The sequence below is a fragment of the Tenrec ecaudatus genome, chromosome 12 (genome assembly GCF_050624435.1).
Source record: "Tenrec ecaudatus isolate mTenEca1 chromosome 12, mTenEca1.hap1, whole genome shotgun sequence".
Taxonomy (NCBI): domain Eukaryota; kingdom Metazoa; phylum Chordata; class Mammalia; order Afrosoricida; family Tenrecidae; genus Tenrec; species Tenrec ecaudatus.
In genome coordinates, this window is record NC_134541.1 from 31,062,162 (window position 1) to 31,076,531 (window position 14,370).

A 14,370-nucleotide genomic window follows, 5' to 3' on the forward strand; every position below is an offset into this window, starting at 1 on the left:
TCAAGTAGAATTGTACAATGGCTACCACAATCCGTTTCCAAACAATTTTTCTCCATGGACTCTTTGACATTGTCTCTCTTCTACCCCGCCCCCACCACCACCACCACTGTACCCTCTTCCCCCGAACCTCTTATTCTGCTTGTTGTGCTGGGTTTCATTATATCACCCATCTTACCATGCTTAGACCATGGTAACTATTCATTTGTGTTTGAGGTTTTCAAAATCATGAGTGAATACATTAATAAATCAATCCAGGGAAAGACTCAGGACATTTTTATTTACAGGATCAGGTTCACTGAAAGAAGCCCATAAATCCCTTGTCTCAGCCTGCTGAATTCCGCATCATTTTTTACTTAGGAAGTGTGGCTATCGGTAAAGCGAGAGTTTAATTGTAGTTGATTGTGACGACTGTGATGGTTGGTAAAACTAAATAATCCAGAGAGGCATTGATATCTTGGGGAATTTCAGGTAACCGCTGACGCTCATGATATAATTTGTTACTTCCTTCGTTAACACAACATAGTTTCCCATTTCGACATGCTACTTCATATATTTCTCCCAGTTTGCATCTTTTCCTGCAGTAGCCTTCGATGTTATTAAAGCATTTTTTGAACCGCGTCCGCTCTGTGCACAGAAAACAGCATAGAACCAAGGTCAGTTTCGGAAGGAGAGAAGATTACACCTGTTGCGGGACGGCAGCAACCTTCTGAAAGTGGAAGAGGTATGCGGCTCACCCCAAACGGGGCCTTCTCTGGTTTCAAAGTGAACCCTATGCTGCTAAGAAAAAACACAAAGCCTCCTCCTTGGGAATCGTCCCATGTTTAAGAACATCCAAGACTCCGGGGTCCTAGATCATGTCCAATTAGTTCTGAGATTAGTATTTGTATAAGAAAAGAAAGGAGAGACCTCAATTCTTGTTAGCACCTAGACCTAGATACCACCCCGAGGACCCAAAGCTAACTGTGGTCTCCATGCCCTCAAGATAGACTCTCTTGACCATAACCCAGCTCAGTGCCCTCAGAGAATGGTAACTTTCAGCATCAGTCCAATCCAGATCCAAATCTGCTTTTAAAAGAACAACAGGGGGTGTTTTAATTAATGACATAAGTTCCACCCTAACATGAAGAGCGGAAACCTCCCTTTGCCAGTACCCAGCCTCATGAGTATCAGCAATACTTTTCAAGACTTCTCTTATTCAGGGCCCAAGAGCTGTAGATAGCTTGGCTCCCCTGCTTTTCACCATGGTCCCAGCTGTCCATAGAGCTCTCACCCTTTTCTTATTTCTCTCCCACTTGATCTTGCTCTCTCTCTCTCCCCCTTTCTCCTTCTTCTGATCTCTGATAAATAGGTTCCCTATGGATCAAACCAACCCACTTCTCTGTACACCTATTCCCTTAGAGATCCTAGCATCCCCGGATTTTTAGAAACATAAAAAGACAACAGCAAGAGAGAAGGGAATTCTCACTGACACCGCTCCTACCACCAACTTGGTGCTCCACGTTTGCAAATGCAGGTAACCCTAACATGAGCGCTACAAAATTGAGCCAATATACCCACCTGTGTCCACTTGAAAAATGAGAAAACGAATGCACAAAGTAAACAATTGGTTCAAATCACATATCTAGCAAATTACAAGTCTAAACCTTGTTGGTCTATCCTCACATTATTGTCGTATAGGCTGAAGATTCATTTGAATGGGGAAAGATGGCTATGTTCCTGGGTTTACAATATCAAAACCAAACCGATAAATAGCTTTCACTCAGATGATGGCATCAATTCTCCCTTTGGAGAGGGCTCCTGGAAGGAGAGACCTGACTTCTTGCTTCCCCGGATGCTCTTACCTAAGGTAGAGGCTCAAATTGGGCACCTAGGAAATTGGGCATTTTTTTATGACATCAATAATCCTAAAGAATTTGTCCCCACTCTTATGGGCAGTAATATCCCCCTAGGATTCACAGGACATTTGGACAAGTTACCTGTGGATACATCGCACAGCAGAATAATGAGAACCAGAATCAGCTTCATGTTTACAAGAGAAAGTGGCAGCACACGATCTGTGTCCAGTGATCCCTGTGACACAGTCTCCCAAGGTGAGCCAGCCTGTGGGTGTTGCCAGCTTACGGAGCTCTCATTTTAACCCACATGGATAGAGAAGAAATCTGTCTATTCCCACCTACACTGCCAAATACAGAGCTCACAGGGACAGAATGTCCCGTCACATCATACCCACTCCCCCTCAAGAGCAGGAACTATGATTTCCCCACCCACGAGGCCAGCCCATTGTGGTCACAGTTGGTTGAGTATATGTCTTAGTTTCCCTGGGACATTCAGATTTTTCCAGTTGTTCCATTGACTCAATCATTTAGTACCGCTTTGCACTCAAAAGTAACCTCGTGGGAGATCATCAATAAGAAAAGAGGGGAAACTTAGGCCCAACTAAAGGGCATCGACACACTATCATATATGTAAAGAAGGAAGCACACACAGTAGAATACAAAATAAATTTTAAACTTTTTTTGAAAAAGAAGACAAAATAGATGAATGGGACCTGTGGAAAACAAGACACCTTTGTATATCCAAAGAATTCATCAAAAGAGTTCAAAGGGAACCCACAGACTTGGCGGGGGGGAGTCTTCAGCAATTACACAATAGATAAAAGACCCATCTCTAAAGTCTATAGAATACTGCAAATCCTCAGCAAGAAGGGGGGATAAAGGTGAACAAAGGGCATGAACAGACAGTTCACCAAAAAAACATACTCAAGTGACTAAAAAGCACATGAAAAAAATGCTTATGATCACTAGCCATCTGGAGAAACCATTAAATACCAATAAGGACAGCCCAATTAAAAGAACAGAAAATAACGAATGATGAAGAGGGTGTAGAGAGATTAGAACTCTCATATGCTGATGAGTCTATAAGCATGTACAATTACTGTGAGAAACAACTTAGTACTACCTAAAAGAACTCCCATACAACCCAGCAGTACTTCTGCTGGGTATATGCCCTAAAGAAGTGAGAGACAGAATATGAACAGACATGCACCTCCCTGTTTGACATGGGACTTCAAGCAATAGTAAGTAGTTGGAAACAGCCCAAAAGCCCATCAGTAGAAGAATGGATAAAGAAATTTGGTACATACACACAGTGGAATACTAAGCATCACTAAAAAACTATGTTGAGACTATGAAGCACTGTGAAGTTCATCGTTGGACTTGGATAACATGATCCTGTGCAAAGTTAGGCAATCACTAAAGCCAGACATTGTATGGGATCCCTGCAATAAGAACAAACTCCAAGACGAAGACAGGCAATGGCTCTTGGGTCAAGCAGTCACTCAATCCAACCTCCCAGGCCATAGAGTGATAAGACAGTGTAACATTCTCTCACCCCTCTATTTGTACTTCACAATGACCACTTCTCCAGTAGAGACCTCACCTCGACTGGGGACAGCCCCTTGTTAGGTGGAGTAAGAGGACCAAATCATCCATGCCAGGTAGCGATGCCCACAGTCATCCCCATGGGTGGACACTCCTACGTTGCTGTTCAAGCGACTCTGATGGGAGGGGCGAGGTCTGCCTCAAAGTAGATGATCTCACCTCTGTTGGTGGGAGAGGGTGGATTGCCCTTGAGAAAACACTTGACATTGCTTTGGTGGTGCCCCAAAAGTGAGAATACTGTATGACGAATCACACCTGCTTAACCAAGTTTCTCTGTAGCCCTTGGGGACACAGGCCCCGGGCTGCAGGCTACCTGGACTTTGTAGATCTTGTCCTCTTGAGACCCACAGAGTATTACAGAGTCCACAAAAAGATCTGAGTCAGATAACCCACTAAATGAACAAGACTTTACCTTACACAACCTGGTGCAGATTAAAGGAACTCCTTTGGATTTAAGCTGTCATCCCCCTAGGGAAAGAGGAAGAAGCCTGCTACCATAAAGTACTGGGACTGGAAGTCTTTGGACTTCAGTTTAAACCTCTTCCTTTTGAGGTTTCCCAATAATAGACAAATCAACACCACCATATATTTGGCAATTTCATATTTTCTTTTTTTAATAAATAATTTTATTGGGGGCTCTTATAGCTCTATCACAATCCATACATGCATTAATTGTATAAAGCACATTTGTACATTTGTTGCCATCATCATTCTCAAAACATTTGCTCTCCACGTAAGCCCTTGGCATAAGCTCCTCATTTTTCCCCTCCTTCCTAAGCCCCCTCCCTCACAAACCCTTGATAATTTATAAATTATTTTTATTTTTTCATGTCTTACACTGTCCGATGTGTCCCTTTACCCACTTCTGTTGGCCATCCCCCAGGGAGGAGATTATATGTGGATCCTTGTGATCGATTCCTCCTTTCTACCCCACCTTTCCTCCACCCTCCTTGTATCACCATTCTCACCACTGGTCCTGAGAGTTTCATCTGTCCTGAATTCTCTGTGTTTCCATTTCCTATCTTTACCAGTGTACCTCTTCTAGTCTAGCCAGATTTGTAAGGTAGAATTGGGATCATGATAGTGGGGTGGGTGGTGAGAATGCATTAAAGAACTAGAGGAAAGTTGTATGTTTCATTGTTGCTGCACTGCACACTCACTGGCTCATCTCCTCCCCACAATCCTTCTGTAAGGGGATATCCAGTTGCCTAAAGATGGGCTTTGGGTCCACACTCCTCCTCATTCACAATGATTTGATTTTTTTGTTCTTTGATGTCTGATACCTGATCCCATCAGCACCTCATGACCACACAGGCTGGTGTGCTTCTTCCATGTGGGCTTTGATGCTTCTCAGCTAGATGACCACTTGAAGCCTTAAGACCCCAGATGCTATCTTCAAGCCTTAAGACCTCAGATGCTATATCTTTTGATAGCCAGGCACCATCCGCTTTCTTGACCACATTAGCTTACGCACCCATTTTGTCTTCAGCAATCATGTCAGAAACGTGAGCATCACAGAACACCAGGTTATTAGAACAAAGTGTTCTTGCATTGAGTGAGGACTTGAGTAGAGGCCCAATGTCTATCTGCTACCTTAATACTTAACATATAAATATATGTACATAAACCGATATCCCTATTGTCATATATTAATATATTTCCATATGTGCATGCCTGTTTATACTTCTATAAATGTCTTTTGCCTCCTAGTTTTCCCTCTATTTCCTTTTACTTTCCTCCTGTCCCACTATCATTTTCCACCTTCATTCAGCTCGCCATAATTCCTCTCAACTACATTGCACTTGATCAAACCCCACCAGGCGTTCTACCCCCTCCTCACCATCAATTGTAGTTGAACAGATACATTGAATGGTGTAAGATATAGCAAAGATAATAATAGTAATATATAATATAATTATAAGGGTTCCGGGGTAGGGTGCGAGAGAGCAGTCCAAGGGAGCTAATATCAACCAAACCCAAAATGGTACATGTTAATCCAATATAAATTAGGGGAAAGGAGGGGAAGGAAAAGGGAGAAAAACTGGGGGTGAGAGTAAAAAGATGGCATGGGGGAGTAAGGCGCCAACCCACCCAGGGGGAGAATATTGGTTATGTTGCCACAGAATGAGGAGTGTTCACACAGAACCCAACATGGCGCACCAAACCACGAGGGCAACGTAACCATGAGGAGGAATGCATGAAAAGATTGGGCAACAGGGCCGGCCCCAACCAGAGCCAAACCGACCCCCTCCCCAGAAGTACGAGCAACAGAGAACAACACCAAACCTACAGGATGGGGTGAGGGGCCAGCATATCGCAAACCAAGAAGGAAAAAGAGAAAGGGATGGTCGGTCTAGACTCCATATCAGGACACCCAGCCCTGAGGACGCTGTCCCAGCATGGAACTGCTAAGGACGGAGAGGACTGACTGTAGGGCTGACAACAGCTGATGACATGCTGTCCCCTTGCTGGAGTATACTGCGACAGAGGACAGTACTGGGGACACACGGCAGGGAGGATGTGTGGTCTGAATCTCCCTCCTCCCCCACAGCAGGACACGCCAAGAAGGGAACACAACAGATCAGTAACAGGAGCTAAACAAAGCCGCAAGACCCCTAAAGAACCCCCAAAATGGACTTCAGGATAGGAGAGGCAGTTCCTGGAATTCCCCCAGAACCAGTGGGGAGATAGTCATAAAGGTCAGTGGACATACCTGGAAGAATGCATGTTTTGTTGTTGTTGTTGTGTTTCTTGTGGGTTTTTTTCTTCTTACTTCTCTATTTTTTTCCCCCCAACCGTTTGGTTTTTATTTGTTTGGTCTCTGCCATTGTTGGTATGCCTACTTGCATAAGACAGGCATGGGAAGCAAGCTCCAGGAGAAAGCAGTGAAACCAACTGTCCCTGGGGCACTTGGGGGGGAAAGGTGCGGGGGGGGGGGAGGGGGAAAGCACCACAGACAGGGGAACAACTAGGGAATAAAAAGCAATAGCGAGGAGGATATAGAGACCTTGAGAGCGCTGGCGCAACAGCAATCTGGCTGAGAGGAAGTACTGTGAGGCAGAAGTAGGGGAAGCGTGATGGTGGGGCAGAAGGAAGGTAAAAGAAAGCAAAGGAATGATCTAGGAAGCAAAGCTCTGGATGGAGGCATGAGCAGAGGTGTGTCAATATGCAATAACATTAATCCATAAAAATAGAAGTATTGGCCTATGTACATATATGTATATAGCAATACGCTGAAGTAGTGGACGGACTTTGGGTCTCTGCTTATATCCTCCCTCAATACAAGAACACATTGTTCTAATAAACTGGCAATCTGAGTGTTCACCCTCCCAACACAATCGCTACAGGCAAAATGGATTCATAAGCAAATGTGGTGAAGAAGGCAGATGGTGCCCGACTATCAAAAGAGATAGTGTCTGGGGTCTTAAAGGCTTGAAGATAAACAAGCGGCCATTCAGCAAAGAAACAACAAGCCCACATGGAAGAAGCACACCAGCCTGTGCGATCACGAGGGGTCTTCAGGACCAAGTCACAGGCATCAGAAGACCCATAACAATCAAACAAACAAAACCATAAGAATTAGGGAGATATGAGCAGAGACCCAAAGTCCATCTGTAGACAATGGAACATCCCCCACAGAGAGGTCACAGGGAAGGGATTAGTCAACCAGGGTGCAGTAAGCACTGATGAAACACACAATATGACCCCAGTAATACCTCTCACTTTGGACTAGACTGGAGCATGTACACAGGTGTAGATAAGAGAGAAGAGCTCATGACACATGCAACCTAGGAATAGGAATGGGAAGAGAGATACCATATGGGAAGGATGAAAGGGGGGAGGATAAGAAGGGGGAATCCGTCACAATGATCGCCGCACAACCACACACACCCCTCCAGGGCAAAGAACAATGGAAACCATGGGGGAAGGGAGACAGTGGTTGGCGTGAGACATAGAAATAATAATTTATAATCTATCAAGGGGTCACAAGGGTTGGGAGGGAGGGGAAAAAAGAGGAGCTGATACCAAGGGTCCAATAGAAAGTAACTGTCTAGAAAAGAATGATGGCAACATAGGTACAAATATGCTTGATACAATTGATGTATGGATTATAATATGCATTGTAAGAGCCTTCAATAAAATGATTTTTTAAAGGCAGCTGATATCAAAGAGTTCAAGAAGAAAGAAAATGTTTTGAAAATGACGGTGACAGCAATTGTACAATTATGCTTGATCTAATTGAATTATGGACTGTTAGAATATCTGTAAGAGCTCCCAATAAAATGATTTAAAAAGAAGAAGTACTTTACAGAGGTGGTACAGTTTTAAATAAGATATTTGAGAAAGGACTTGTTGGAATTGTGACAATGGAGCAAAGACTTGAAGGTTATCTAGGGTAAGAAAAAAGTAAATACAAAGGTCTTTAGTTGGGACCCTCCCCCCCTCAATGTGCTCAAGAGACCACAAGGAGATCATATGGACAGAGCATGCTGATCAGAAAAAAAGAAGACTCTGGCAGAGAGGTGATGGAGGGTTCATTGACTTACTCAAAAAAGATGCCGTATAGACTAGGAGTGGGGAAAGTGTAGTACAGGTATCACAAGCATCGAAATCAGAGTTGATAGGATTCCATGAAGTGCCCAAGAGCAGTTGTTTTCATCTCTTAACCCTTCCCCCCAACGAATTCTGTGCTCTTCCATTGACATCACGTACAAACAACAGTTTGCACATCCTTACGAGACTCAAACCATGTTCCTTTTCAATATTCTTTGAGTTTGAGGCTCAAAAAGAAGTCTGAAAGGTCAAGACCAAGGCTGTAGTGTGGATGGGGTAAGGATTCCCAATGGCACTCCGTGGGCCAGTCCATGCTAACCCCCAAAGAAGGAGTGAGCCGAGTCTCAGGATGGGAGGCAAGTCCTCAGTGTGATTTTCTCTTGGCCTTTTTGTCATCAATGCAGTTTCTCATTTTCTTAAAAGTCCTTCCCCCTAAGCCCCTGTGATTGTTCTGTGTGTTTGGGAAAGCTCTGGAGATGACCCCTGTGGCAATGATTTTGAACCAGTGCTTGTCTGTCCGTTTGTGGCTCGTGCGTGGCTGTGATGCTGGAAGCTATGTCACTGGTATTTCAAATACCGGCCAAGTCATCCAAAGTGAACAGGTTTTGGTAACGCTTCCAGACTGAGCACAGCCTATTCAGAAGGAATTGTCTGTCACTTTTGAGGACTTAGCCACTGAGAACCTCTGAACATAGTCAGAGATCATGCCAGAAGATGAACCCCTCTTTTACTCCATCATTTCATCCAGTCACATTAGCTGCTCTACATTAAAGAGAAAGTTTCAGAGTCTCTTCTGACGTCCATTTTAGTCTTTTCTTTCACTCCTGTCATTTAAATAACCCTTTGCTCTCTTCGTGTAGGATGTCCCTGATCCCCTTCCATAACTTGTCTGGTCTTCGGTCACTAGTGTTCAGCACAGCAAATCTGTCCTTGAGGTGGTCTCTAAACTCAGGTGAAATATACTCAAGGTCATACTTCGACTTTCACAAACTTGTTTTCATTTTCTTCACCTTCAACTTGAACTTGCGTGTGAGCAAATGATAGTCTGTTCCATGGTCGGCCCTTGGTCTTATTCTGCCCTATTACATTGAACTTCTCCATAGTCTTCACACAGATGCAATCAATTTAATTCCTGTGTATTACATCTCTCAGAGTCCACGTGTATAATTATCATTTATGTTGTTGAAAAAAAACATTCGCAACGAATAGGTTGTTGGTCTTGCAAAATTCTAAGATGTGATCATCATCTCCAATGTCATTTCTTCACCAAGGCCATGTTTTCCAACTACTGTCCTTTCTCCTTTGCTTCCAAATGTCACATTCCAATCACCAATAATTATCAATACAGCTTGATGGCATCTTTTTTATGTCAAATTCAAAACACTCCTCCCCAATTTGTCATTCCGTCATAGTAAACCTTGTGACTGACCTACTCAAAAGACTGATACCAGTATATTTCAGCTCACTAATGCTTAGGATATTGATCGTGATATATTTATTTAATTTTTCATCATTTCCAATTTTCCTTTGTTCATGCTTCATACATCCCACATGCTGATTATTCATCAATATTTGCAGTTGTTGTTTGAAGTCTTGCCACATCAGCAAATGAAGGTTCGAACGTTTTGCCCTATCCGCATCATTAAGGTCGACTCTCTTGAGAAGGCAGTTTTCCACATGAAAACCAAATAATTACTGCTTAATAACCCAAACCTGTAGGGAACTGCGTGCCCCCCTACCCTGGATTTAAGCCATGTACGACCTTTATGAATTTACTCTCAGTTTCCTGCCATACAAACTGTGCCCGGTGGTTTTACTGCCTTTGTTTCACCCACCAGAGGGTGGCTGTCTTGACCCTTGCTAGGATTGGTGCTCTTTCACTAGCAGCTGCTATGTTCATTGGTCAATACATGACTGCTGGCACTTACCCCCAGGCGCCTGGTATGCTTCATTAGCATACTTACCTGTTCCATCACAGTTGCCCGCCATTTCTTCCTTATTTGGGAGATGCACGACTATTGGCTACCTCAGCTGTACCTTATTTCCATGTGACGTAATGGTGCCCACCCTTCGCTGGCTATTTAAGCCTCTGCTCTCAGCTCAATAAACGAGGCTTGATCAGATTCCTGTCTTGCCCCCATTTCTCGTGTCTCTTGCCCATCTTCATTCCCAGTCCCTCTTTCAGGTATCCACGTTGTTGATGACCTATGGGACGGGACACAAACCAGCAGAACTGTACAAGTGTTTTCAAATAAAAGATGATTTGGGACAGATTTCTAAAAATATGAAATTCCAAAGCCATAGAGAAAATATTTTACGGATTTGACCAAAGACAAACATAAAATATATGAACATTTTAAAAAATATGATAAACACCATTGAAGCACAGATCTTGAAAGACTAGCTTGTAGCACATGGATCTTTCTAGTGAAACCAGCTGGAACATATGGATGGAGACAGTGCATGCCCGTTTGACAACCTCAGGGAGCTCTCAAGGAAGGACGTGGTGTAGTGTGGAGTGAGGAGTATATAACTTAATATCCTTCTGTTCTTTCAAAAATAGAAATCACCAACAAGGAAAGCATTCTGTTGGCTATAGCTAACCAATCAGCAAGAAGAGACATTTGTGTACCACTGGAATTCAATAGTCTTTACAGGTGATCATGTAACCAGGTAATCTGAACTCCAGCTGGTCTGGGGTTATACAACTAAAGTGTCCATGTATATTGCAACGTACTGAAAGGTGATGTTTTCTTGATATTTGCTCCCACAAAGAAAAAGTTTATTGTTCGTTGTCCCAAAATAAATAAAAAGTGTTACTTGTATTTCATAAGTTATACTGTTATTATACAGTTTTATCTATCTTGCCTCTGACACTTATACGTATACACTGATGCCTACAGTTCTTCTCCCCTGGTGAGTTACAGGGGCATATTCTTGCCCTCACCTCATAATTACTTGGGCACATTTTAAGTGGCATGCTTAAGGCATGTTGCACTGTTAACTAAAGACCAGGGAAAGTACCTTCTCAGGGTTTTCTCTCTGGACCATGACAGAAGGGCATGCATGGGAATGGCTGCGGATCATGCTGTGCCCTGACGGAGGTGCCCATTGCTAACACTGGGAGAGAGAAGTCGCAGGTCCCAGGAGCTTGAGATCTGCCTGCCCAGCCAGAGGAGTTATTGGAGACTTCCTGAAGAATTGACTGTGGGTCCCATGCCAGGCTAGGGCACGGGATTCACCCTCTCACTGCCATCGAGCCAGAGCTGACTCACAGTGACCCCCCCAGTGGGTTCCCGAGACTATACCTGTACATGGTCGTAGAAAGCCCAGCCTTTCTCCCTCAGAGCTGCCGGTGGTTTCGAACTGCGAATTTGTAATCACCCTAGATGCAAATAATTTACATAAAGAAACTGACCTGGCTACTTTTCTCTCCTCCTTGAGACTATTTACCTTCTGGTTCTTTAACCTGCCTTTGCTAAAACAGTTCCTCTATTGATTTATTTGCTTCAGGGGACAATGACCTCAGGACAGTAGGAGAGAGGGACAATAAAGAGGGAAGGCTGCCTCCTTGGACATGTGACCAGGGAAAGAAAGGACAGTGCCCACATACCATGACTGACCATTTTGATCAAGGATTCCATAAGGACTCCTGATCGGGATGCTGCTGTTTCAAACTCCCTTTGGTGGCCGCCCTCGTCCAAGGATGTGAGCGTGTCTTTGTGTTGTGTTTGTCTCTTTTAAGACTCAGTAAATCTCCTCTTTAGATTATATTCCAGACGGGGGCTCTTTTGTACCCTGGAACAAATGTAGTCAGAAAACAGGAATCTAAAGTTGTCGTTCCTGGTGGGGTCTCTGGAGGGGCTAGGAGAACTTGGTGTGGGGTTGGGGGCGGGGGTGGTGGGGAGATGCTCGCCTTCACATTTCCACGGACCCCCGGGCTCTCATAAGGGTAAGTGCTCTTAGAATTACTAACCCGTACTGGGGGGCTTTCAGAAACGTTAAGTCTTGCTGTGCGTTCTCTCAGCTGTGACTTGTTCATTTGTTCTCTTTGTCCCGTTTGCCAGAACAGACATGGCAGCTGGACAATTTGGCCTGGAGGGTCTGCTAAGACTATGCCACTCATAGGGCCCTTAAGACATTCAAGGATGTGGTAGTTACATAATCTGGTGTTAGGTTGAGGATTCAGAGTGAAGGGGTGGAGTCTAGCTGGACAATCAGGCCATAGCCAATGAGTCCTCTGTGTGGGCGTGGCCTTCTGAGGATTCTGGGGACTCCTGTATTCCACTCCGGTGGCGGGAGTTTCTCTCTCTCTCTCTCTCTCTCTCGCTCGCTCGCTCTCTCTCTCGCTCTCGCGCGCTCTCTCTGTGTCCCTCTCTTGGCTTGACTCCTTATGAGACATCCCTGTGGAGAAAACACATGGAAAGATACTGAAGGAGCCAGACCTCGGGAGCTGGAGAAGCCATGTGGAGACCCCTGCCAGCCCTGAGATGCTTACAACGCCACTGGATCCACAAAGCTTCCCACCCACTTGCCTGTGACCTTCCTGCATTTGGCATCATTGCATGTGTTTTGTGAGTCTGAAGAGGAATTTATAGATTGATATTGGACATATGGGCTAATATCGAACTTATGGACTTGATCTGGACTGAGCTGGGATATTTTCTCAATATTCAACTGCTCTTGTATATAAAGCTCTTTCTTATACATATATGAGTGTGACTATGAATTTGTTTTTCTAGTCTACCTGGACTAACACACAGGAAGAGATTGTTCACTCCTGTTATGGTAGAATTTCTATCTTATGATTACCAATTTTTCTAATGATATCATTTAAATTATTTTGATTGCTAACTTGTTTCTTTTGAATCTATGCACTTGCCTATAGCCTGAAGATTTGCCTTTTTAACTTGATGCTTTTTCAAACTTTTTTAGGTTAAATGTTTTTGTTTATTTCAAAGAAAAACAATAAACCAGCTCTGTAAGTGGAAAAGAAGGTCAACAAAAACAATATGGTATCAACAATAACTTCAAAAGTACAAAAACCTTAGCTCAACGAGCAATCAAGCTGAAACACAAGAGTTAAAATCCTTCAAAACTGGGCTCCTCATCATCATCTATCTGTCCAAAGAGAGCTTCAGCTTAAGCTGGGGTGAGGTTGTCAGCATAGACATTGTCATCCTCACTGAGTTCTCAGTCACCACCACCACTGCTATCGGCCTCACACAAAGTGCTGTCTTCACTGCCGTCCACAGCATGACTAAGGCCACATTTCTTGAGGGCACTTTGCACCATGTCCTCTGGAATCTCTTCCCATGCATCACGAGCCTACTTTGCTATCAATTCTCTGTCGGAGTTCATCAGATTTCCAACTTCTGCCACTCAGGTTTGACCAGATGACATCCATTCATGCCACATCTTTCACCCACGGATTTTGAAAGGTTTATTTAAACACACATCTAGGGGCTGCAATACAGACGTCAGCCTACCTGGAATAACGGCAAAAGTAACTCAAGAAGACTTTGCCCAATTTTTTATGTCATCAGATGTGTGGGCTCTGAACATATCCCAAACTAGCAATGATGGTTTTTTCTTTAAGGCTGCTCCTGGTCGTCTCTTCCAGCCATTTTTTTTGTTCCATCTTCATCCATCCAGCCTTTAATATGTGCGCACACTGTAATTCATGGGGGGAATTGGACCTTGTTAGGCACGGTCGTTCTTTTAAAAATGACAGGCTGCAGCTTAGTTCCATTACCCAAACATGACAGAACGACTGTGAAATGCTTTTTTTTCATTTCCTGTGGTTCTGAGTAAAATAGTAGTTTTGTCTCCCAAACTTACAGAGTTCTGTTGCTTGGAAGATCAAAGGTCATAGGTCTTTCATCCATATTCTCAATATCATAATTATGGATCCTTGTTTCTTTTATCATAAATGAGTGGAATGACATCACTTTTGCATCAAGGTTTTTTGGCAACTTCTGTGAAATCTTTGTTCTTTGCCACAAACGTAGGGCAAACCTATTCATGAAGCGGTACACCATCCTGCTGACACAACAAAATCTTCAATGGCTGGTGCTTTAATTTGTTGTCTTTAGCCATTTGAAGGGCATGTAAGTGAATTCCCATGTGTGTTACCACAGTAACTGTTTTGATGATGCTCAGCCCCCTATGAAATAGTTAAACTATGTTGAGCTTTTTTTTGCCTTTGTTATCTTTTCCAAGTCAGCTTTCAATTTCCTCCACTTGCTCACTTTTTTTCATCAACACAAAAATTCCCTATTTGCAATACTGTTATTGCTTTCTTCTGATCTTGATATAACCTTAAGTTTGAAACCAGCTTCATATGACCTGAGTTTTTGTTTTGGTCCAGGATTAG

General features: G+C 43.5%; 1 protein-coding gene across 1 annotated transcript; it reads right to left on the reverse strand.

Moving 5' to 3' along the window:
- Positions 1 to 385: 385 nt before the first annotated feature.
- Positions 386 to 2,025, reverse strand: DEFB128 (defensin beta 128). Its single transcript, XM_075527955.1, has 2 exons — positions 1,977 to 2,025; positions 386 to 624 (listed from the first exon to the last, which is right to left on the reverse strand). The coding sequence occupies exons 1-2, from the start codon at positions 2,023 to 2,025 to the stop codon at positions 386 to 388; spliced, it is 288 nt and encodes a 95-aa protein (XP_075384070.1).
- Between the last annotated feature and the right edge of the window lie 12,345 nt (positions 2,026 to 14,370).

What these genes read in the sequence shown, in the direction of transcription:
- DEFB128 (XM_075527955.1), bottom strand. Translation starts at nt 2,025, where the DNA reads ATGAAGCTGATTCTGGTTCTCATTATTCTGCTGTGCGATGTATCCACA. An exon ending in GCTGTGCGATGTATCCACAG is followed by an intron (nt 625 to 1,976) that starts GTAACTTGTCCA and finishes TTCTGTGCACAG; the next exon opens with AGCGGACGCGGTTCAAAAAA.